The 25,709-nt window shown below is 36.4% G+C and overlaps 2 protein-coding genes across 8 annotated transcripts in view; one reads left to right on the top strand and one right to left on the bottom strand.

The window, feature by feature from the left end:
• Positions 1 to 14,925, top strand: part of Acss3 (acyl-CoA synthetase short chain family member 3) — a 179,364-nt gene extending 164,439 nt beyond the window's left edge. Inside the window, exons 10-12 of the mRNA XM_055626191.1 lie at positions 12,830 to 12,929; positions 13,016 to 13,191; positions 14,116 to 14,925. Of these exons, the coding sequence (XP_055482166.1) occupies positions 12,830 to 12,929; positions 13,016 to 13,191; positions 14,116 to 14,184 (345 nt within the window). The 3' untranslated portion in view covers positions 14,185 to 14,925. The remainder of the gene's footprint in view (positions 1 to 12,829; positions 12,930 to 13,015; positions 13,192 to 14,115) is intronic.
• Positions 14,926 to 18,453: 3,528 nt separating this feature from the next.
• The window catches only part of Ppfia2 (PTPRF interacting protein alpha 2), a 504,690-nt gene continuing 497,434 nt past the window's right edge, over positions 18,454 to 25,709 (bottom strand). For all 7 annotated transcript variants that reach the window (XM_055625946.1, XM_055625947.1, XM_055625948.1 and 4 more), the window contains 3 exons: positions 23,048 to 23,207; positions 21,768 to 21,859; positions 18,454 to 19,841 (listed from right to left, as the gene is read on the bottom strand). In XM_055625946.1, coding sequence (XP_055481921.1) covers positions 21,801 to 21,859; positions 23,048 to 23,207 — 219 coding nt within the window. In that variant the 3' untranslated portion in view covers positions 18,454 to 19,841; positions 21,768 to 21,800. The remainder of the gene's footprint in view (positions 19,842 to 21,767; positions 21,860 to 23,047; positions 23,208 to 25,709) is intronic.

The raw sequence follows: 25,709 nt of genomic DNA, 5'->3' as shown, positions 1-25,709 counted from the left end.
ATAGATAGATAGATAGATAGATAGATAGATAGATAGATAGATAGATATGGAAAATATATCTAAATAGGAAAAGGAAGGAATGGAGGGAGGAGGAAAAAGGGAGGTACAGATAGGAATAACAGGATGGGGTGAGGCAGTGCACATGGACAAAGTATATTTGACTATCAGTCAAAATGTCCTTATAAGCCCGTCACTGCATAAAATAAATAATTCCAACAAAAACTGAACATTTAAAACAGAAAATAAAAAAAGGAGTCAACTAATTAGAATCTGGTTTGTGAAACAACTTCAAATCATAACTTCTAAAGCACTGTACTTATGGTAAGAAATATGTATATTCTTTATTTCTAAAAGCATCATAAAATGCTCCAGAAAAACTGACAATTACCTAAATTTTTGAACTAGGATATAAAATATATGACTGAGAAAGGGATTATGTAAGTATGAAACATCTGATAAGTATTGTAGCTTGTCAGATTTTATTGTAATCAGAAAGATAAAATAGGTCTAGTTATTCAATTTTGTTTTCTTTAACAAAACTCTACAATAGTTCTATTATTTAATGGAATAAACAAAGAACGATTCAATAAAGGGAAATGTTTAAGCTCACATAATAAACAATTCAGTGTATCAGGATCAAAAGATTTCAAAGACCCATTATTCTTCATAATTGGCAGCTTCATCTTCTCTAATGGCCATGCCTGACTTCAGGCCAAACTTAACAACTTAATTTTTCTTGCAATGATGACTTTACTTTTTCCTTTAGTGTCAGTCAGTGTGGTGTTCTTGAATAAAAATGTGATAAAATGTCCTAGAACATGCTACCCTTTAGTGTTATAATAGTATCTTGTTATTGAGTGGCAGCATTTTATCATAACGTGAAATAGAAATTTCTGCTTCATGTATTTCAGAGTGTGGTGAAATGGTGGTTCTTCTTGCATGAATATTTAATTTCTTGCTTCTAGAAGATTAGCACCAAAATTCATATGCATTTCTGTAGCCTAGCTAATCAAATATGATGATGATGTCTCCATAGCTTTTATCAGCAATTTTTTAGTTTCCTTAGTTTTAGAATGAAAATTATTGTTGTATTCAATTATATGTTGTGAATTTTTATGTTTCTTCTGATATCCTTCACACTGTGAGGAACAACAGATTTTAGACCAGCTGAAATTAACAGATACAGAAGAAAATTAAAACAGGCCAGATTTGTTCTTTCTACAGAAAGATTGTTACAGAGCCTTAGAATATTTCTTAGCCCATTACTCTAACATCTCTTTTTTATATAAATTAATGATTAGCTTTGTTGAATATTTATGCTTAATAAGAAACTAATCACCTCATTTCATATCTGGCTTGGTTTTCCTTTATTTGTAGTCTTCTGTAGAGTCCCTGACTTATTGGCTTTTTTCTACTCCTCATAAAATCTGTTAGAAAATTAATGTAACGTATGTGCCTGCAGTGTTATCTCCACTACCTCTTATTGACATGCCCAGTTTCACTATTTAGTTTCTAAAGTTTTCAGTGAGAAAAACTGGAGTCTTAAATCTCTTAGAAGTAGAGCATGACATGTTTTATTTTTTTAAAATTCTTTATTAATTACACTTTATTCACTTTGTATCCCCCCCCCCGTGGTTCCCTCCCTCCTCCCCTCCCAATCCCTCCCTTCCTCCACCCTCTGCAGGCATGCCCCTCCCCAAGCCCACTGATAGGGAAGGTCTTCTTTTCCTGCCTTCTGATCCTAGTCAATTAGGTCTCATCAGGAGTGGCTGCATTGAAGTAATGCATACTGCACTCTACAGCACTTGGCCCTTAATGCTATCATATTATTATCTTGTTTTAAAATGGTTATAATTTGTGATAACAAAAAAACCCATATTTTAGTGTGTTTGAAAAGAATGCAAGGTTCTTAGTCTTCTGAAAAAATCCATTTATATAAAAGTAATAACTAGTCGCTGAATTTCAATATGGAAAGATATCTAACTTTTTCTAGTTTTACTAAGTAAAACTTTTAATATTTTTAGTTTTTATTTTTTAAATTAAAATATAGTTGCATCAGATGCTCTTTCTTTTTACTCCCTTTAAACTCTCCCACATAGCTCTTTTCAGATACACGGACTATTCTCATATATATCTATGTTACCTATCTATAACTATATCTATCTAAATCATCTATATAGCTTATCTATCTATATCTGTTGTTGTAAATATAATGATATCAGGCTGTATAAGTTTTATTATTTTTCCTAGAATTATTTTGGTGGTATTATTTGACCTGCTATCACAATTAATAAAACACAAACACTTGTTAGATTTTATAATTGACTTATTTATCTTGGGCTAGGCATATATTTCCACCTATGCTGTCTCAATAACCTCCCCATATACCAGCCTCCATCCAATGCCATCAACCTTAACCATTCCTATCTGGGCTGCCTTCATAATCTTATAAATACTTGCTTATATTTTTAATCTGAATTACTCTTTTACTTGACACCTTTGGAGTCCTTCCTCCCAGACCATGTGGTTTCTTTTCCATGCTAGCCCATTATGGCTTCCTCCTCTTTTCTCCCTTTCCTTCCCACTGTCTTCTTCCCATGATTCTCCTGTCCCCAGAGCTTGGGAACCTTAGCCACACCTGCGTTCTTCCGCCCTGCCCAAGTACAAACCTTTTACTCAACCAATCAGGAATAATGTGTTAGGCAGGTTTACACAACAAGGATAGGGCAGTAACCAGATCTTGAAAGCCAGTCATTAGCATCAAAATAGAAGCATAAGACCAAGACAAAACATACATACGAACACACAAATATATATATATATATATATATATAGAGAGAGAGAGAGAGAGAGAGAGAGAGAGGGAGACAGAGAGACAGAAAGACTTACAGAGTCTGTTTAGCATTGCTTGTGTGTATAACATTTTAGGGCTGATCACTTGGTATTGAATGACCAATAAATGAATAAAATTTCAAAAGGGTGAAACATGAAGCTGGCAGGTGCTCTATGACAATTCCTGTCAGAAATATTCTATAAAATCTGTTCTTTCCATTCTTCATACAAGAAAATGGAGCTGTCAAATAGTTTTTATAAATTTAAAAGGACATAATTCTTGCAATCCCTGTTCAAGAAATAGCCTTCTGTGGCTACTTAGTAATAGGGATCTATTTTAAACACGATTAATCATTGAAAGTCTAGCAAGGAGCTAGAGAACAGAGAAACTTGGAGGAATTTCAAAGCATTCTAATGAAAAGTGTGACTGAAATATTCCAGTCATGGTTATGGAGACAACATGAGTAGGAGGCAGCATATTCTGTCTGACTCAGCTCTATCTTACTGCTATAGATAGTGTCCATGGAAAAAAAAATTGGACTCTCGAACTTCATCCTTTCATCTGTGGCTAAAGTTTCAGTTTGTTAATCAATCTAATAGTCTCACTGAGAGTGTTGGGATTTACTGCCAAGTCCCTTCCTGGAAAGTCTAGTGTCTTTGGACATTTCTCCCAGGGCTAGTCATTCTGATCAAATACACTGTTTTCAAGTTAGCTACTTTGTCATTTTAAAAGTGATTACTCTAAGATAACTGACTGTTTTGACATCTAGTTCTATGTCCTCTCTAAGGACCCCTGGCAGTTTTAGTTCTACCCAATATTATATACATATTGCCTTTACTTCTGAGTGCTTCCTGATGAGGGTGCTGAACCTCTTGTCACCCTGTACTGGAGTTCACCAGTGGCAGAACTGGAAATCATCCTCCTTGTTTCCACCATGGAGACCAACAGTTGCCACAGAATGATGTGGAGGATGATTAATTTTTTAAGTATTTCTTCTAACATTAAAATAATTATTAAAATTTTTTGGTCGAATTATATCATTTTTCCTTTATTCTCTCCAACTTCTCCTATGTGTTCTCACTCTCACTCCTCTTACGTCCTTCCTTTAAATGCTCTCAAATTCTTGGCATCTTTTTCTATGATTATTATTGTTACATATAGCTATAATACATATGTAAATATAGAAATACAACTTACTGAGTCTGTTAAATACTGCTTATATGTAAAATTCTTAAAACATAACTTCAAATTTTAAGTTTGTTACATTGGGGACTTAAGACTTATAATTCATTAAAATTCATGGAAAATGCCCATATTTGGAACAATGAAGGATGTATACTAAGACAGTTATGTTTCAAGTTGTACTCCCGTCTTTTGTTAGTAATGCAAGTTCATTATCAATGGTTCATTGGCTTCATGTGGAGGCAGTGCACAGATAGGGTGTTCATCATCCTCCATGTAGGGTTTTGATGCTCTTCTTTATCTCAGATGTTGTCAACATGCATTTTCATGCTTTCCTGTGGAACTTTCTATTCAAAACCATCATTTACCATGCAAATATTACCAGAGAAACTAATAAAGCCTTCTATGTAAAAGTAACTGTTAATTGCCAGATGTAATTGTCATCTTGGAGGCTTACTGATGAACAGAGTCTCCCTTTCTTGTTCTTTCTGGACTTTGGCTGTCTGGTTCAACTCAGCTGTTTTAGGTCAAACTTCTCTCCAAGCTGACTGCTTTAACCTTGGCTTTTCAATGATTTGCTCTGCATGGCCTCAAACTAACTCCAGAAATCTGTTCTAATCTTCTGGTTCCTTCCTATTTTTTTTTCTTTTTTTGGCTTCAACTTCCTGAGCATGAACTGTACCAAACTAAATTTTACTCGCCTGAACTTATTTGAACCACCACTGTGCTGCCTTTTAGCTGACTCTGTACTGACTGCCAACTGATGGATCTCAAATCAACTCAACTGTGCTACAGTCTCTATTTTGCAGAAGCTTGGGGTACCATTGAACATTATTGGTGACAGTTAACTAGTTAGCTACGTTAAAAAAAAAAAAAAACTATTCTTAATACAATAAATTAAAACAACACCAAATCTATATGTCATTTGCTCTGGGGAAGAGTTATTTTTTTTAGAAATTGGCAACTGACTATAATAATTATCAGCTTTATTTGTAATAGCCTGAAAATGGAAGCAACCAGATATCCCTCAATGGAGGAATGGATACAGAAATTGTAGTACATTTACACAATGGAATACTACTCGCAAGTAAAAACAAGGAAATCATGAAATTTACAGGCAAATGGCGGGAACCAGAAAAGATCCTGAGTGAGGTATCCCAGAAACAGAAAGACACATACAGTATATATTCACTTATAAGTGGATACTAACATATAATGTAGGATAAGCCTACAAAATTCTAGATACCTAAAGAAACTAAACAAGAAGGAGGACCCGGGTTAAGATGATCAATCCTCACTCAGAAAGGCAAACAAGATGGACATTGGAAGAAGGAGAAAACAGGAAACAGGACAGGAACCTACCATAGAGGGGCCTTTGAAAGACTCTACCCAGCAGTGTATAAAAGCACATAATGAGACTCATATATAAACTTTGGACAGAGTGCAGGGAATCTTAGAAAAGAAGGGGGGGATAAGACCTGGAGAGGACTGTTGTTCCACAAGCACAGCAACAGAACCAAATATTTGGGCACAGGGGTCTTTTCTGAGACAGATACTCCAACCAAGGACCATGCATGGAGTTAACTTAGAACCCCTGCTCAGATGTAGCCTATGGCATCTTAGTCTCCAAGTGGATACTCTAGTAAGGGGAACAGGGACTGTCTCTGACCTGAATTCCGTGGCTAGCTCTTTGACTGCCTCCTCTGGATTGGGGAGCAGCCTTGAAAAGCCACAGAGGAGGTCAATGCAGCCAGTAGAGGAGACCAGATAAGCTAGGGTCAAATGGAAGAGAAGGAGGACCTCCCCTATCTGTGGACTTGAAGAGGGGCATGGGAGGAGATGAGAGAGAGAAGGTGGGTTTGGGAGGGGAGGATGGAGGGGGATACAGCTGGGATACAAAGTGAATAAACTGTAATTGATATAAAAATATAAATTTAATTTAAAATAATTTTCTAGGTAACCAGGCATTAAGTTATCCCTGTATTTTCAACATTTTTGGCTTTAAAAGTAAATAAAATTATGAAATATAAAGCAGTTGGGAACATCTACAGACAAAGAATGAATTCCATTCTAATAGCAAGTATTTGGTGTGTACCATTCTCAGCACTTGTAGGAGTTAATCGCTGTGGGCATGGGAACACTTACAAGCTAGGAGGTGAGAGATGTAATGAAGAAATGATTTGTATATCCATTCAGGACCATGGAAGGTTGCATTTGATCTGTACAAATTATTCTGTGTTTATTATTCTGAGAGTTTTGAAAAGAAACTGCAGTTTCAATATGGCTCATAAAAGCAAACAGTAAAGCAACAACATCACCAAACGACAACAGCAGCAACAAGAAACACTTGGATCTTAAAGCGGCACATTCCTAATTCAGTTGTGTTATATTTTACCCTGCCTTTCTGATTTTTATCATACTACATCAGTTGATTTTTTAATGTGTGTCCATTAGATGTTTAAGATACTCGTATGTCCTTTAAGCTATGTTCTTGCCACTTTTCCCCTAAATAATATGATCTGTGTCTACATCTTCCATTGCCATGTTTGTATGAATGATATCTAGATGTGATTTTCAGAGCATGAATCTCTTAAGATCCCTGTATACAACTCCTCTACTTGGGTGTTCTCAAGGTACCTGAAGAGAACAACTTTAAGTCAACACATGGTGTTTTTTCCTAAGCCTAGCAATTTCTATTAAAACAACTCTATTACCATCTAACCAGTTAATCAATTTTAAACCTCACAAGGTTTTCCTTAATCTCTCTACATTATTCATGACATAAATCCAAAATATTATCACATATTGTCTGGTTTGTTTCTTAATATATTTGCATATCTACTTCCAAAGCCTTAAGTATACTGTAAGTCTTTCAGAGTGTCAACTTGTGTAAACCTACACTGCTCTCAATAGTTTGTGAGACTCCAGACTAAAACCAAAGTAAGTCTATTTTTCTCTAAATTTATTCTTCAGTACAAAAGTCAATCTGAAAATGGATACAGTATGATTCCAATTTATGGGTCTATCAAAAAAGGAATTCAGATAGAGCAAAAAGGTCATTGCTACTAAGGGTTCATTGAAAGCAGGTATGAACAGCCTCTCAGGGCAAGTATAAATAAACCAGGCTATTCTGTATATTGTACAATGATGATGTATGTCATACATTGTTAGAACTTACAGATTAAAACAAAAGTGCACAAGTATATAGACTGTAAACTACAGTAATGACAATGTCTAATATTGTTCTTTATTTATAACAAATATGCCACTTAGGTACAGATGAGTCATGGGGCTGTGTACATGTGAGGGCACAGCCTATACCGGAATTTTCTACTTTTTGCCTAGTTTATTATAATTTTGTACCTACTCTAAAAATATATTTAACAATTTTACTCTGACTTTGCATCTCCTTCTCTTAAAGTTGTTGTACTCTTTCCTAATGTTGCTAAAAATAAAAGTTTAATTAGACCGATAATAAAGGATAAACATACCCAGTTCCGTACACCTAAAGAAGCTAAGCATGAAGGAGGTCCCTGGGTAAGATGATCAATCCTCACTCAGAAAGACAAACAGGATGGACATTAGAAGAAGGAGAAAACAGGAAACAGGACAGGAGCCTACCACAGAGGACCTCTGAAAGACTCTACCCAGCAGGGTATAAAAACAGATGCTGAGACTCATAACCAAACTTGGGGCAGAGTGCAGGGAATCTTATGAAAGAAGGGGGAGATATTGGGACGTGGAGAGGACAGGGGCTTTTCAAGGAGAGCAACAGAACCAAAATATCTGGGCACAGGGGTCTTTTCTGAGACTGATTCTCCAAGCATGCTCCATTCATGAATATAACATAGAACCTCTGCTCAAATATAGCCCATCGCAGCTCAGTATCCAAGTGGGTACCTTAGTAAAGGGAACAGGAGCTGTCTTTGACATGAACTCAGTGTCCTGCTCTTTGATCACCTCCCCCTAAAGAGGAAGTAGCCTTATCAGGCCACAGAGGAAGACAATACAGCCATTTCTGATGAGACCTGATAAGCTAGGGTCAGATGGAAGGGGAGGAGGACCTCCCCTATCAGTGAACTTGGAAAGGCAAATGGGAGGAGATGAGGGAGGGAGGAAGGGCAGGATTGAGTGGGAATGAGGAAGGGGGCTACAGCTGGGATACAAAGTGAATAAACTGTAATTAATATAGAAAGATAATTTTATTTTAAAAAGTTAAATTAAGTCCCCTAAACAGCTCTCATGTATCAGGTAGCTGCTTCTCTTCTGTGATCACCATTGTCTGTTTTACGCATTCCAGCCCCACTCACTTTTTTTCTGATATGAATTGATCTTGCACAGTTTCCCTGAGATTTTCTCTTGCCCCCTCCTCCTTGCCTGGTAAACATCTATTCACATCTCCTATTGTCATTCTTAAATTTTTTAAGTTTTAATTTTTTATATTAATTACAGTTTATTCAATTTGTATCCCAACTGTAGCCCCCTCTGTCATTCCCTCCCAATCCCACTCTCTCTCCTTCATCTCCTCCCATGTGCCTCTCCAAGTCCACTGCTAGCGGAGGTCTATTGTCATTTAATAAGATGTTTATATCTCTGAAATTCCTATCCTTGGGTGATGTTAGCAGCATGTAGATATTGCATTTCTCAGAAGCCTTGACCCTTTTGTAGATACATGTTCATGAAAGTACGCATTCATGAGGACATGTTGCTGCATCTTCCCTGGTAGGCAGGGCTCCCTGAAATGTTTCTCCTTGCGGTTTTGCTCTTCGCAGAGCCTACTGCAGTAGCACTGTAGTGTAGAAAGCAGACAGCATTTATTGAATGAATGAACAGAAGATTTTTTTTTCTTTTTAGTTACATTTTGTTAACTCTGTGTCCCAGCTGTATCCCGCTCCCTCATTCCCTCCCCAACCCCACACTCCCTCCCTGGTCTCCTCCCTGCCCCTTTCCAAGTCCACTGATAGGGGAGGACCTCCTCCCCTTTCATCTGACCCTGTTTTATCAGGTATCTTCAGGGCTGGCTGCAAAGTCCTCCTCTGTGGCCTAACAGACTGCTCCTCCCCTGGGGTGGGGGTGGGGTGTCAAACAGCCTGCCCTTGAGATCCTGTTAGAAATAGTCCCTGTTCCCCTTACTTTGGAAAACTACTTGGTTACTGAGCTACCACGGGCCACATCCAAGCAGAAGTTCTAGGTTATATCCATAGATGGTCCTTGGTGGAGTGTCAGTCTCAGAAAAGACCCTGTGCCCAGATATGTTTGGTCCTTGTAGAGCTCCTATCCTTTCCATATCATACTAACTTCCCTTCTTTCATATGATTCCCTGCATTCTGCCAAGGTTTGGTTATGAGTCTTAGTGTCTGCTTTGAAACACTGCTAGGTAGAGTCTTTCAGATTCCTTTTGTGGTAGACTCCTGTCATAAGTTCAATGCACATCCCATTTGTCTTTCTAAATGAGGATTAATCACCTTCACCTGTGTCCACTTTCTTGATTATCTTCTTTAGGTGTGTAGATTTCATTATGTTTATCATATCTTGTAGGTCTATATAAACGAGTATATACCAAGTTTGTCTTTCTCCTTCTGGGATACTTCACTCAGAATGATCTTTTCTAGATCCCACCACTTGCCTGCAAATTTCATGATTCCCTCCTTTTTGATTGCTGAGTAGTATTCCATTGTGTAAAAATACCACAATTTCTGTATCCATTCCTCCGTTGATGGACATCTGGGTTGTTTCCAAGTTCTGGCTATTACAAATAAAGCTGCTACGAACATGGTTGAAAAAATGTCCTTGTTGTGTACTTGAGCAAATTTTGGGTATATACCTAGGAGTGGTATAGCTGGGTCTTGAGGTAGCACTACTCCTAGTTGTCTGAGAAAGCGCCAGATTGACTTCCAAAGTGGTTGAACCAGTTTACATTCCTACCAGCAATGGAGGAGGGTTCCCTTTTCTCCACAACCTCTCCAGCATGTGCTATCACTGTTTTTCATCTTGGCCATTCTGATGGGTGTAAGGTGAAATCTCAGGGTCGTTTTGATTTGCATTTCCCTAATGGCTAATGAGGTTGAGCATTTCTTTAAGTGTTTCTCTGCCATTCGATGTTCCTCTTTCGAGAATTCTCTGTTTAGCTCTGTTCCCCATTTTTTAAGTGGATTACTTGGTTTGTTGCTTTTCTGCTTCTTTAGTTCTTTATATATACTGGATATTAGCCCTCTGTCAGATAAAGGGTTGGTGAAGATTCTTTCCCAATCTGTAGGCTGTCTATTTGTTTTGATGACAGTGTCTTTTGCTTTACAGAAGCTTTTCAGTTTCATGAGGTCCCATTTATTGATTGTTGCTCTTAGAGCCTGTGCTGTTGGTGTTCTGTTGAGGAAGTTGTCTCCTGTGCCAATGAGTTCTAGGCTGTTTCCCACTTTTTTTTCCAACTGATTTAGAGTATCTGGTTTTATGTTGAGGTCCTTGATCCACTTGGACTTTAGTTTTGTGCAGGGTGATAAATATGGATCTATTTTCATTTTTCTGCATGTAGACATCCAGTTGGTCCAGCACCATTTGTTGAAGATGCTGTCTTTTTTCCATTGAATGGATTTGGCTTCTTTGTCAAATATTGAGTATTCATAGGTGTGTGGGTTTATTTCTGGGTCTTCTATGCAATTCCATTGATCCTCCTTTCTGTTTCTATGCCAATACCATGCAGTTTTTATTACTGTTGCCCTATAGTACAGCTTGAGATCGGGAATGGAGATACCTCCAGATGATCTGTTGTTGTACAGGATCGTTTTGGAGATTCTGGGTGTTTTGTTTCTCCATATGAAGCTGAGAATCTTTTTTTCAAGGTCTGTAAAGAATTGAGTTGGTATTTTGATGGGAATTGCATTGAATCTGTAGATTGCTTTTGGCAGGATGGCCATTTTCACAATGTTAATCCTACCAATCCATGAGCACAGGAGATCTTTCCATCTTCTGAGATCTTCTTCAATTTCTTTCTTCAAAGTCTTGAAGTTTTTCTCAAACAGGTCTTTCACTTGCTTGGTTAGAGTCACACCAAGGTACTTTATGTTATTAGTGGCTATTGTGAAGGGTGTTGTTTCCCTAATTTCTTTCTCAGCCTTTTTGTCTTTGGTATACAGGAGGGCTTCTGATCATCCCAGGAATGCAAGGGTGGTTCAACATACGGAAATCCATCAATGTAATCCACCACATAAACAAAATGAAGGAGAAAAACCACATGATCATCTCCTTAGATGCTGAAAAAGCATTTGACAAAGTCCAACACCCATTTATGTTTAAAGTCTTGGAGAGATCAGGGATACAAGGCACATACCTAAAGATAGTAAAAGCAATATACAACAAGCCTATAGCCAACATCAAACTCAATGGAGAGAAACTTAAATCAATCCCACTGAAATCAGGGACAAGACAAGGCTGCACACTCTCTCCATATCTCTTTAACATTGTACTTGAAGTCCTAGCCAGAGCAATAAGACAACTAAAGGAGATCAAGGGGATACAAATCGGAAAGGAAGAGGTCAAAGTGTCACTATTTGTAGATGATATGATAGTATACATGAGCGACCCCAAAGATTCAACCAGAGAACTTCTTCAGCTGATAAACACCTTCAGCAAAGTGGCAGGATACAAAATCAACTCAAAAAAATCAGAAGCCCTCTTGTTTACCGAAGATTTTTTTAAAAGCTCTAGAGAATGAGCTTTCAATCAAGATAATTGACTGTTCTCTATTGTTAGACATTCGGAAAGACTGAAATATATATCAGTATTTGAGGAGGACTTCTGCACAGATTTTTCTAAGTCCTACTTAAGCAGATAATTTAACCATAGCCATCTATGTGTCATGTGGTAGATCAATCTGTGATCCTAGAAAGATAGCTGTTTTGTTCTATACGACCTATTGAGAGCTTAGGGAGAATACTGTAAGTGGTGGTATATGCCTTTAATCCCAGCACCCAGGAGACAGAGGCAGGAGGATCTCTGAGTTTGAAGGCAGCATGGTCTACAGAATGAGTTACAGAACAGCCAGAATGACACTGTGAAATCTTGTCTTTAGAAACAAAAACAAGCAAGCATGGTCTGGAGAGATGGCTCACTGGTTAAGAGCACTGACTGCTCTTCCAGAGGTCCTAAGTTCAATTCCCAGCAGCCATCTATAATGATATCATGTGTCCTCTTCTGCTGTACAGGTGTACATGCAGACAGAATACTGTATGCATAATGAATAAATATAAAAAAGTAAGCAAACAAACAAACAAAACAGAAGTTGTTTCTTATAGTGGCGACAATCTGATACCAGGGCTCCTCTTCATGGCAAACCTCCCCAGGTGCTGGAAAACCCTCTCTAGGAGTAAGGACCCACCTGATGAATAGAATGTTCTGTTAAGCCCTCAAAAATAAACTCACTCTTTCATCTTGGGGCATCCTTGGATTCCCCTGAAAGTCACATTTATTAGGTAGGAAGACCAGAAATGAATGCAAATGCCCCCAAGGCTTTCTGTTAAAGAAGGCCTGTGTGTTTTGTCTAAATATGGTACCTAGAGCACATTTTTCTTTGACTTCATTAATAACACATTACCACGAATAAACAATCCCTCTCCTTTCCGGGTAAGCCAGGCAATTTATCTTTCTTACTGTCAGCCCTCAGTAGCCACCTTGGGGATCACAACTGTTCACCTAAGAAGTAATGATGTGAGCTGGAAGGAAATTTCAGAAAAGCAGCTATGGATTTGGTGATTCTCTTTCTTTATGTATTAATATTATAAACATATACTGATTCTAAAGGCATGCCTTTTCTCTTTACAGTCAGTCCTTTCACACGGCACTGTGGCTGACTGTGCTGTGGTTGGCAAGGAAGACCCCTTGAAAGGTCATGTTCCCTTAGCACTCTGCGTGTTGAAGAAAGGTGAGAGACATCTTTGTCATCCCTGACTGTTTGTGTATGAATGAGTGGCACTAACTCAGTACTCACTAACTCACCTTTCTCACTAGATATAAATGCAACAGAAGAACAAGTTTTGGAAGAAATTGTGAAACACGTTAGGCAGAGCATTGGCCCTGTGGCTGCTTTTCGAAATGCAGTTTTTGTCAAACAGTTACCCAAAACCAGGTCTGGCAAGATTCCACGGTCTACACTGTCTGCCCTGGTCAATGGCAAGCCTTATAAGGTAAATGATTCAGAATCTATAATGGTGAGTCCTGAAATGGTTTCCATTGTGTTTGGCAAAAGCAAAATGCTATTAGATTAAGGTTTTCAATCATGATTTCTCTCTCCTGAAAACCTCCTTCATTTTCTGTAAGAAGAAAAGTTTGAGAAAGTGTTGATTAAAAATCATGTGCTTTAATTACAGGAACTGTGGTGTGAACTTTGCTTGTAGCAATTTTGTAAATTTCAAAGAGACTTGCAGAAATTCATTCCTTTGAACTAAAATGTACATATTGCTTCATTACAGTCACTAATGATCATCCATGATGAGAAAGTGAAGTATATGAGAAGTCTAAAATGTTCCAATACATCAGTTGTAATTATTTCTACTATTATGAGAGAAAATAGTTTTAGGAAGCTTTAGACTGACTCAAGCACATATATGTTTTAATGTCAAGGCTTGTTATTGGCATGAACATCTGTAATTTCCTCAAATTATTTATATAATAATAATTACTTGCCTGAGCAAATTTCAGAATAAATAAAAACTGAAGAAATATGTAGAAATATCAACAATTTTGCTGAACAAACTTATTCATTTACTATTGCAAAAGATAAAAGCTTAATTATTTGGCTTGAAATTCCACATTTTACATATTTTATAGGTGTTTTCTGAAATAATTGGGGGTATAAATTGTGTGTGTCTGCAATCCTAGTATTTGGGAGGTAAAGCCAGACTGATGAGGAAATCATGGCTGAGGAACTTGGCTACACAAGGTGTTTGAAGTCAACCCATGATACACAAGACCCCATCTCAAGAAAAAAAAAAATCAAAACAAAATTTAAAAGAACAACAACAAAAATGAGCAGACAAAAAGCGTGTTGGACAAAAAGTCAGCAAAGTTCAAGGACAGGCGATCATCTGACGTTTTCTATTTATTTCCAGGTGACCCCTACCATCGAGGACCCTAGCATTTTCGGTCACATAGAAGAAGTTCTGAAGCAGGCCTTGTGATTTTTGTTTACTCTTTTCAATCAGCTTGCCTTAATTTTCCAGCTGGAATTAAGTTGTTAAATTTCTATAAATAGTTACTTGAAAAATATTTTACCCATCAACTCAAACATGAACTATAGCCTTAAATCAGTCTGGTGGCCCTTGAAATGAAGCAGAATGTTTTGTTTCACGTGAGCCAGTTTGTATTGTTACCTCTTTCCTGTAACATGGATCATGATATGTTATCTAGCGTATTAAGGAACATTTCTGTGTTGTGTGATTTTACAAATCCATGTGCCTTACAGACACATTTTAATTGAAAGTAGCTGTACTATAAACGTACTTCCTGGAGATAAGAATCGGCCACTCTTTGATCAAAATATAAACTAAAATCAGTCGGAATATAATTTAAAATGTTATTGTGGTTGACTACCTTAATTTTAGGTAACCTTCTAGATAGACTAGGTTGCCTAGCAACATAGGACCCCAGGGTCAAGCACCATTTCCAGGTTGCTTGTTACTGGGTAAGGAGAGGCATGTATCTGGCAGAGAACCTAGACATCCTTTCACCAAATCTTTTGTGGAGATAAAGGCTCCTGTGTTCTCCTTTTATGGTTGACAGTGTGCATTTTGATGCCTTCATTTTTGATGGAATCAAGGAATGACATACAAATTGAAAGGAATGACAAGAAGGATGTTTTAAGAATAAATTGGAAGGCTTTCATCTCATGTAACAAATCAATAAACTTTCTGGGTAATATCAATAAGCCTCCATTCTCTTTTTTCTCTTTTCTCTCTCCCTCTCCCTCTCTCTCTTCCTCCCATCTTTCCTCCCTCCCTCCTTTCCTCTTTCTTTCTTTCTTTCTTTCTTTCTTTCTTTCTTTCTTTCTTTCTTTCTTTCTTTCTGTCTCTCTCTTTCTTTCTTTCTTTTTTTTTTTTTTTTTTGTTAAGTTCAAATTTCCTAGGTTGGCTTTACATTTGCAATATAAGTGTGGCTGAATTTACTGCTAGAGGCATGAACTAAAATATTTAGCTCTAAATTAGCATTGTTTTCCTTTGAGGATTTGATCCAGAGCCTTATGAATGTTAGGCAAGCCCTGTCCACTAAGCTATAGCTTTGGCCCTCGATAAATTAACAAGTGATTTTAAGAAAAATAGCTGGTGGGGTGGTACACGCCTGTAATCCCAGCACTTAGGGAGGCAAAGGCAAGTGGATCTTTGTGAGTTTGAGGCCAGCCTGGTCTAAAAAGCAAGTCCTGGATAGCCAAGGCTACTCAAAGAAGCCCTGTCTTGGAAAAAATATATATACAAAAACCAAAACTAATCCAAAAAGAAAAAAGAAAAAAGAAAGAAAGAAAGAAGGAAGGAAGGAAGGAAGGAAGGAAGGAAGGAAGGAGGGAGGGAGGGAGGGAGGGAGGGAAGGAAGGAAGGAGGGAGGGAGGGAGGGAGGGAGGGAGGGAAGGAAGGAAGGAAGGAAGGAAGGAAGGAGGGAAGGAAGGAAGGAAGGAGGGAAGGAAGGAAGGAGGGAAGGAAGGAAGGAGGGAAGGAGGGAAGGAAGGAAGGAGGGAAGGAGGGAAGGAGGGAAGGAAGGAAGGAAGGAAGGAAGGAAGGAAGGAAGGAAGGAAGGACTGTACCATATTACAAGAGCCTCTGGTTTGTCAGGAGACTGCAAACATTTACTTTTATCGCAAGTTTTAGTTTTGATCACAAGTTAAATTATCTAATAATTATGTTCTAACATATATTTCTATCTGTAGCTTTTTTAAATGATTGAACCTATTAAAAATAGAATAAGATTTTAATAAACTTATAAAAATATATCAACTCACTAGAATAGAAAAAAATAGTTGGTTAACTAGCTCAGATCTCTACATACATAATTCATCAGGGCCCATATTTAAATCCAAAAAGTATATACTGTGTTCATTGGAGACTTCTCAGAATAATTATTCAATTATTTAGTCTTTTGGAAACATTATTATGAAGAGCACAATATCCTAACAGAATAGTCAAAATACATGAAATATAGGTAAGAAATGAGAGATTAAAATCTACTTTTCATAAAAGTTATGAATATTTTACATAAAAGCTCTCTTTTTATGCCTCTTTGGTCTGTGGTCTAACAGAATAGTCGAAATGCAAGAAATGTAGGTGAGAAATAAAAGATTGGAATTTACTTGTCATAAAAGTTATATATATATATATATCTTATATAATAGCATTTTTAGGCCTCTTTGGGCTGCTGCTTGAAAATTAAATGGCATTTCAAGGGAAATTTTTATTGATGAAACTACCTTCTTTATTGGCAAATTTGAATACAGTATCTTTATCATCTTTAATTATTTTGGTAGCCTGAATTAAGCCAACTTTATAGACATTTCATTACTTGAAGCTGTTGGATTCGTTGACTTATTCATTGTATGTGTACATTTTATTAATTAGAGAGCTAAATTACAAATCAATAATTTTAATATGTTCATTATTTTCCCCACATGAATCAGATAATCTACCTGAACTTGTCATTTTTCATTTGCAAGTTATAAACACAGGCAGATCTAAGAATTGAATAAAGTTTTATCTTTGGATGATTTGCAGAATTTTTTCCTCTTTATCAGATCTGAAGGGACAACTGAGCAAGCAGGCATGAGTTATTTTCCAGCTGAAGAAATCATAAAGAGAGAGAGATAGAACAAAACAAACAAACAAATGAACAAAGAAATAAAAAGGCAGTGTTTCTCACTTGGGAAGAAGCTACTTCCTATGGTTCAGTAAGGAAATTCATCTCCTCTGCAGACTAGAGACCTGGTGCTAACATGAAGGATGAAATATATAACTTAGTCATTTTAATGCTTAAAATTTGGGGAGAAAATTCAAGAACTTTCTCTTTTATATCTCACCATAAGGTGTTTGGCCAAATTGCAAATAAAATATTTTGAATTGAATGTGTCTTTGATAGCAATAATGTAATCTAAGAAATGGGACCATACTTAAATTTCCCGAGATGAATTCTGCACTCTTCTATTTTACAAAATTTTAAATTTGTAAGACATTTGAGAAACAAAAATAAAAGTTCTTTTAATATTTAAAGAGGATGACAATTTATTGTTTCCATACAAAATAAACTAACTAGATAAAAATAAAACTTGTTTTAGATTTCAAAAGGTGGTTTTATTAATATAAAATAGTATTTGAGGAGGCGTGGTCTGATATTCTAAGATGTTTGAATGCCTAATGTTGATGGTCAAAAGAGTAATAATAATAAAACAGAAACACAGAAATTTAAGCTCAATCCATGAAACCGATTTATATATATGTGTGTGTGTGTATATATATATATATATATTCAGTATTTTTTATATAATTTCTCAAAAGAAGAAACTGCTTTTGTCGACAGTGGTTGCTATAATTGGATATTGATCTTCTGCCGGAAGCTTCTGCCTGGGTAAGGTGATACTGATGTGAACTGTGCCCCTCTTATGAGGACAGTGTCCTCAGTTTCATCAACTGTGTCCTCACAGTGTCCTCACTTTCTCTCTTTAAAAAAACAAAAAAACAAAAAAAAACATTTTTTTAATATTTTTTATTTATTTAACTTGATTTTATGTGCCTTAGTGTGAAGGTATCAGATCCTTTGGAACTACAGACAGTTGTGAACTGCCATATGGGTGCAGGGAATTGAACCCATGTCCTTTTGAAGGGCAAGGCAGTGCTCTTAACCACTGAGCTTTCTCTCCAGCGCTCTCTTCTTTTCATGACAGTGGAGTGAGCAGTTTTCTCCAGCAGCTTCCTACCACGCCATTCCACCCTACTTGATTTCCCAAAGCGCGCAGACTTCCGGTTCTTGAGCTAGATCATCACAAAGTGTGGGCCAAAATAATTTTTTTCTTCCTTATAAGTTACTTGTCGCAAGTATTTTACTACAGCTATGCAAAACTGGTTGTCACAGTATTATTTAAGTACTAATCTTCCTAGCAAATGAGTATCGTAGTTTCTCTCTTATATTCCATTTAGATGAATCAAGAGTCTCATCATTAGATGCTCTTAGACAGTTCTCTCATTGATTTTACTCAAGCAACGTTAAGGAAAAAAAAAAAAAAATCCAAACCACTTCCATTACCTGGTTTAGACCTCCCTCTAGTGGCAGACTCGATTTTGAATAAAACTGCATTAGAAATCATTGAATGATTTTCTTTGCAATTCGAATACATGGTTAAATTTTATGCTACTAGAAAACAAAGCTTAAGCAGAAAACTGGAAGCATTTTTTTTTTATTGACAATGGAGAGGTTTTGTTACCATTACCTTTTGATTAAATCTGTTCAACAAAAATAGACATCAAAACAAATGTACGTGCAAATATAACAAATTAATATACAAAAATGAATTTACTAATGACAGGTCTTGCATTTAATAAGACCAAGCAGCAGGAAAACAGCAGTTAAATCAATGGTATTATTTAAACAGGTTTCACTTTGAAATCTCCCATATGAACAAAGAATAAACAACAGTGACACCACCAAATAAAGCCACAAGGAAGAGATTACTCTTCTATACTTTTTATACACTATATATGCTAATCATTCTGTCTTTCTTCCTCTGATGAAAGTGAATTTAGGGAAATTACAAAAAAAAAGGTCATATCAGCTGAAGGCTTGTAATATTAGACTTGATTTTGGGTAATGCCCTGTTAGCAGTGATTTTTTAAACGTGTTGGGTTATGGGGTTTTGTTTTATTTTTATTTGTTTCCAGTGGAAACAGGCCTCAGACTCTACAGAGGTTGATATTCACTGTCCAGTACTGGCTGGTAGTTCAGAGTATTTGAATGAACATGCGGTAATTAATAAAGTGTTTGTGTATGTGTGTGTGAGTGTGTGTGTTTCTTGGTCCACAGGCAACATGATTAGGTAACGGTTTTCTTAATATAAATTTTTAAAATCATTGCATTTGACTTTTGTAAACAGTTTGGCTTTGTTTTCTACTGAAAAGGAGGTTAAGCCATCACAGTGTTTCTTCAAAAGTTCTAGGGCATAACGGCCCTGATTGCCTTTAAAGGTCATTTTTGGGCTCCAGGTCCAGGTTAAATCATTCTATTTTTTTTTTTTTATTTTTTTACATGATCAGAGGCAGGTGTTCAGCTTTAAGGTCTGACAGACTTGAAAGTGAAGCATGTTGAAGCAGGAAACACGCTTCTAGGAAATATATTGATTGTTACAATTCAAAAACCGTAAAAATGGTGGAATGGTAAAATACGAACAGTACTTGGAATTGTTCAATGTTTGCACTCGAGACTCCATGAACCATATATTTTATTTTTTTAAAAAATCATATTTATATCCATTTACAGAAGACTTACACATTTAAAAAGAAATAATACACAATAATACATAAATGCCTATTATATTACAACATGAAAAAACAAGTGGTTCCATCTCATAAAAGCATCAGATGTACAGAATTTATGGCATGGATGATGCTCATATTTTGGATGACTTAAACATTTTATTACAATCATAGTAAACTAATCAAACTTAATATCCAATTCCCCCCAAAATGACGTTTACGTTTGGTAAACCGTTACTTATATTATTTCCTTAGAATTGAGTCTTCACAAAGAATTTCTCCATTTGCCGTCCGATGCGGTAGTGCCCTTTAGGTCGTGTAGACTGAAAAGATGACATCTGAAAAAACACAAATGCGAAGCGTGAGTTCACTGGCGACTCCCAACCATGGGTCCCACACCGTTAGTAAGGCTTGAACTTTCATACAGCCTGAATGGGCCTGTTCTAGAGGCCTGATGCAAGGAAAGTATCTAGGTTGTAACTAATAGTAGATGGTGTGACATTTACTATTCTACACTTACTCATTTACTAATTTTTTAATGAAAATTTAGCAGGATTTGTTCAACTTGAGAGAAGTATAACTGTCACAGGAACAGTCATAAAATGTCAGCATGATTTCTAGATTTTTTTATAGGTTGCTAATTATTAAATTGGGTTGAGTTGACCTATTCCATGAAATAAATCCATATTCTACTTCATATATTTTAGAGTTTTTAGGATATTTTTCTTTAATCATGACAGAACATAAAACATAGCGCATTTTGATGTTTCTGCACCAGCTCTGTGTATTTCACCAAAGATTCCAGTCATGACATCACACAAGAAAACCTCACAGTTACACTTACTGACACATTAAGCTAATAAAAAGTATGTTTATATTTATTTTTGCAACATATATTAAAATTTATCACCAAACTAAAAATAAAGATCTTCTATGATTATCCTATTAACAAATATTGTTATTCTATTTAATGGTTAAAATTTTAAAAAAAATGAGCTAGAATGACATGCAGAAAAAAAAATAAATCGCAAATAGTTCAAGATTAATTCTACCCATGAGCCTAGGGCTAAGCGGCAAGCAACGCTGAACATATTAGTCATTTATAAGCTGGTAAATTATTGAATTTCTGAGAAAATTATTTTGTTATGTGTTGAATCCTTTGTAAACAGCATTTTGGAAAGTCTCTTATTTAGCCAAATGATTATGTAGTATAGGCCATGCTTACTAAGACCAAATTGTGTATCACAAAATTTTTATATTAGTGCAGCATTTTAAGAAATAAAAATGTCTGGATGCTTTTTTTCCCCTATGCCTTATCAGTTATTAACTCATGTAGGGCAACATGCCATTTCCTGTGTTACTCTCTCAAGCCCAATGATATGCTGTAGAGAGATATTGATTCTAGGCAATGAATAATCTGTACCAGTCAAATTGTTGCTATGTCTTCTTGTCTCCTTTCCCATGCCTGGGCACAAATACTGTTTAAAAATATTTTCTCTCAAATATCAGCTCATTGACTATGATAGAATAGTTTGGTACACCCCCAAAATTTGGTAACCAAATTTTAGGTTAAAGTGTTTTTCAAACATTTGAAATTTATAAAACTAGGAAAGTAGTTTTCCTCATAAGAAGGTTTTAGAATAAAATCTTGTTATACCAACATACCAGCGATTCGCACTTCCTAATAAATGCCATGTATGAACATAACAAAGTTTTATGCAATTTCTATTCGTAATTATTTTTCCTATGTTATACATATCCCACATTCTTAAAATTCATGCTTGATTTCAGCAAGTATACATTATAGTGATGGGAAATAAAATGTTGACATTTCAATATTTTTTTTATTTTCAACTTCCTTGTTAGTATTAATCCACATCTAATTTCCCATCTCTTGATTGTGAACTCGCAGAGATTCCTATTGTTTGATTTTGGCTTCCTTCTATGAAAGACACTTGAAATCTCTGATTCTTTTAAATGCCAGACTCTTACTAATGGAGTTTTATGCCACTGCAAATAAGATGCTTAGCAACCCGCGACTGTGGAATGGCTGAGTGGCAGGCTTTCAATAGGCAGACCACTAAACACAGGAGAGAGATAGTGATAGGAAATGCTAGATGAAGAGCTACAGTTTAAGATTCTTTGAGGGGGTGACCACCTCTGCACTGCTAGGCCATACCAAAGGGTGTGGGCTATATTGACTAGTCTCTGTAATCCCATCTTTCTGTTGGTTTGTTGTGGGTCAGCCAAGAGGAACTACTCACAGCAGGTCAGTGCTGTCTCCTTTGAGTGGCTTGTCAACATGAGTATGTGCGAACAGTGGAGTTGTCTAACCTCTGCAGTCTTGATGAAGCAACTGCAAATGAGAAAAGGGCTTTAGACGTTCTCAGATAATAGATGAGAGAGTTTGATTTTCTCCGCATAAAGGGATCCTGAACGTATTAGTACACAGCCTTGTCTCAGACATTAGCCACTCACTCACGTTCCTCTTCTCTAGTCCCAGACACTAATGAAAATTCACCCAAGTGCAATTCAGCTGAGCTCTCCAGTTGCTATAGATCCCTCCTTAGATGGAATCTGTGGCAAAGCATCTCCCCAGGGTGAGTCCACTTTGCTGTCAAGATGACTCTTAGGGAACTGAGTATTGTGGATTGTACTATGTACTGACAAACTTCTATACTAATTTCAGTCGTGATAAATCACCCTGGAACCTTAGTAACAAGTCACAAAATAGTAACATGGTAAAAGAAATGTGGCTCAAAGGCTGCACTTTATACTCAGATGAATTTTAATTGCCATAATGGCTGGGAAAAAATAAAGCTAGAAATGAAGATTCTAGATTATTATCTTAATAACAAGTGGAAGATTATTTTTTTAATGCCTACAAAACAGACATAATTTGGGGATTCCTATTATTATTTCAAAGTTGTCTCTTCAGAATAACTGTTTTTTTTATGAAAGACATAGCACAAGTCTAATGTCCACAGATGGAGATGTGATTGAGAAATCACTGCTGGTTTTGTGTTTGTTTATTACTTTTCTCATATTTGTGCTTGTTTATTTAACGCTTTCTGCCTGTGTCAGAGACAGAATATATCTAATGAAGCTGAGTTTGAAAAACGAAATATAAAATTTGTACTATTTCAATATATAAAAGTGTCAGTAGAATGAATTCCCATTTCTGGTGGGATCTGAGTTCAAACCCATCTTCCATTTTAAATAGATTGTTTTATTTTCAGCATAGAAAAGTAAAGAAACACATATCATGCAGATGTGTGTTGTTTTTCCTGGATGTGGACATCAGTAGAACTGTTTTGGAGGGAATGTAATTTATTTTTCAAATGTTTATAAAGTGTCATGGATTCATGCATTGATAAGTTTACAAATGGTCTTTTTTTTTTGACAAAAGCAAAGTAAATTTCAAGCAAAGCAAACTGACTTAAGAAAAAAATCAATCCCAGAAATCTATGCAAATTTGAAGAACTATATAGCTTTGACTAAACAAGATTTTTACTTCATAAGCAGAATTGTGAAACTACTGTACCATCTGTCGTCATTTTCCTTGACTGTCCAGATGTCGTGGTTAACCTGAATCCAGCTGGTAAAGTTTCTGAGGACCCAGGCATCATGCTGATTCCATGTACTTCACGAGGAGGAAACTGCCTTCGCCAGGTTGAGCCACGTCTGAAATTCTTGTCATCACTCTGCCAGTACAGAGTTAGAATTCGATGTCATGATACAAATAAGCTATAGTACATAAGTCTGTGCGTTTAGGAACTTGTTATAGAGTTTATTTACATTCAGCCTGTCAAGTACAGATAAGAATGGTTTGCTTAGGCTTCACCTCCTCTGTTGATTTCATAATGAGAAAATAAATATGAGAAAGATATGTTGTTTTAAATAAAATTTCAATATGATTTAAAATCTAAAGTTTGTCACTTTTAAACATCCTGGAAGCCAGGAAATACTAAATATTTTCTTCTGTAAATGGATCATTAGGTTTATTTTGCTACCTATCGTGTTAACTGATTTTTCATTCTGAGATTATATTGTGAATTGCATCAGTCGTTAAGTAGAAGACATTTGATTTGAATAATCAACAAATATCACTTTCATGTACACAAAAGGTAGATAGTATACAAAAATCTATATTTGAGACAATCTGGTTAGCATTTGATACAATGGACTATAATATGAAAAAAATGTTGAATTTATGATTTGTTAGATTTTAGGTGATTTTAAAATAACTCAATTTCTTTGAGAGCTTTTTCAGCTTTTCAATTAACATTCTTGATTTTTAAGGTGATGGCAAAAGGAAAATCTAACTCTAGTTAATAAATACTGCAATGATAATGACAGGGTTCCTGGTTACCCTTCAGAACTTGGTGGTAAGATCCTATTGCTGAAAACACCAGATACATGAGTCATAAAACATTGTGAAATAAAGCTGGAATTTTTCTAGAAATTTCCTCCTTACTGACTAGCTTTTATAGTTCTATAATTTAGTGTGCTGAAACTGGAAGAGAAAAATAATTACCAATCAATCTTCGCACCTGCAAGACTGTTGAGTTGCAAGGATGGTTGGTTTGACAACATATGACCCATGGTGCACTCATGTTATGGGAGTAAATAACCATTTTCAGATTTAATTTAAGGTCTGCTCCAGAAGGTATGACTCATACTTTGGACCATTTTCATGGCCAAAAACATGGGACTAGACAGTGTATAGGCCCTGAGGTAGATTCTACTAATATTATTCTGCTAAAGATATAATTGACTTCTAATGACTTGTTGATGTGCCTATGGATTAGCGTAGCTCTCAAACCTCATAAGAGAAACTTTTTTCCTCAGCAGACTGTGATTAAGCTAGAGGCTCATAACAGGTCTTGGTACAGATAATAAGAAAAAGACGTCCTTATATTTGACATCTATATCACATTCACTCCTCCTAAGGCTCGGGGATCATCGTGGAGGAAAGAGTAGGATGATTACAAGAGTCAGAAGTGGTAGAAGACTACCATGAAGCTGCATTCCAGGCACAGCAGGATAGCTGTCCATATGAACTCACAGTGATTGTGATAGCAGGCCCAAGACCTGTGCAAGCTCAAACCAGGTAGAATTCCAGCATGGAGAAGGAGGTGATCCTAAATTCCCACATATATCTTAGAATCAATTGATAACTGACAGTTGCTGGAGGAAGAGTTTTCTCTAAAGGTGTAACACCTGGGAGGGTGGCCACTTTCGATGGCCAATCTCCCAATAGTATATAGGCAGCACTATCTGGATTCCATGTGCTTACAAAACAGAAAAAAACAAACAAACAAACAAAAAAGAATGGGTACCCAAAATTGGGAGGATATTGAGGGGATTTTTGGAAGCAGCTGGGGAGGAGTAGGTATAATTAAAATACAGTGTATGAATTTTCCATAAAGAAAAAAAATATATCATTCTGGTCACCAATTCTGGTGTATCTCGATGACATAATCACTTTCATCTCTCTGCATATCCAAGGTATCTGTTCACAGGCTTTTTTTTTCTTTCCTTTCAGTTAGTAAGCAGAAACAGGTACTTAACCAGTTTCTTTGTGTTTATTTCTAACAAATGTACAGTTCATTTCCTATAGATCTTATCTTCTCAGATGACCAAGACTTACTCCCTGCAGCTACCCAGCCGTACTTGTAATAAACTGAGTATCGCCTCACTAAGGCAGCAGGGAAGTGTGGGCAGTGAGCAAATCCATCCTTTAAACCAGATTAGGGAGAACGTGTTATTGATCATACTGTCAGAGAGCAGCAGATTGACCAGTACCCAGAGTCCTACCAGAAACATAGCGTAATGCATGCAGAGGTCTCCACTTTGGATAAGTCTTTTCTGCTGTTAAGGTGATTTTCCCTATATGCCATCACCTGGCATGTGAACTACATGTGCAAGGGAACACAGTTCCAATAGGGCAGTGCTGAGGTTAGCATGAGCCTCTGTGCATGTAATTTTTAGTTCTGTGCTTTTTGCCATGCAAAGAGGGAGCATAAATATCAGAGCAATGCTGGTTGACTAACAGGTACTGGTCAGAAAGTCATGGCACCAGGCACAGGACACAGGCCTGCAGCTCTGTGGTGTCAGAATATAGCATAATATAGTATAGCATAATATATATTATTTTATTATATTATATTATATTATATTATATTATATTATATTATATTATA

Source organism: Psammomys obesus, unplaced genomic scaffold, assembly GCF_907164565.1.
Source record: "Psammomys obesus unplaced genomic scaffold, mPsaObe1.curated_primary_1811, whole genome shotgun sequence".
Taxonomy (NCBI): Eukaryota; Metazoa; Chordata; class Mammalia; order Rodentia; family Muridae; genus Psammomys; species Psammomys obesus.
The sequence above is the reverse complement of the archived record's forward strand: the minus strand, read 5'-3'. Positions and strand labels throughout refer to the sequence as shown.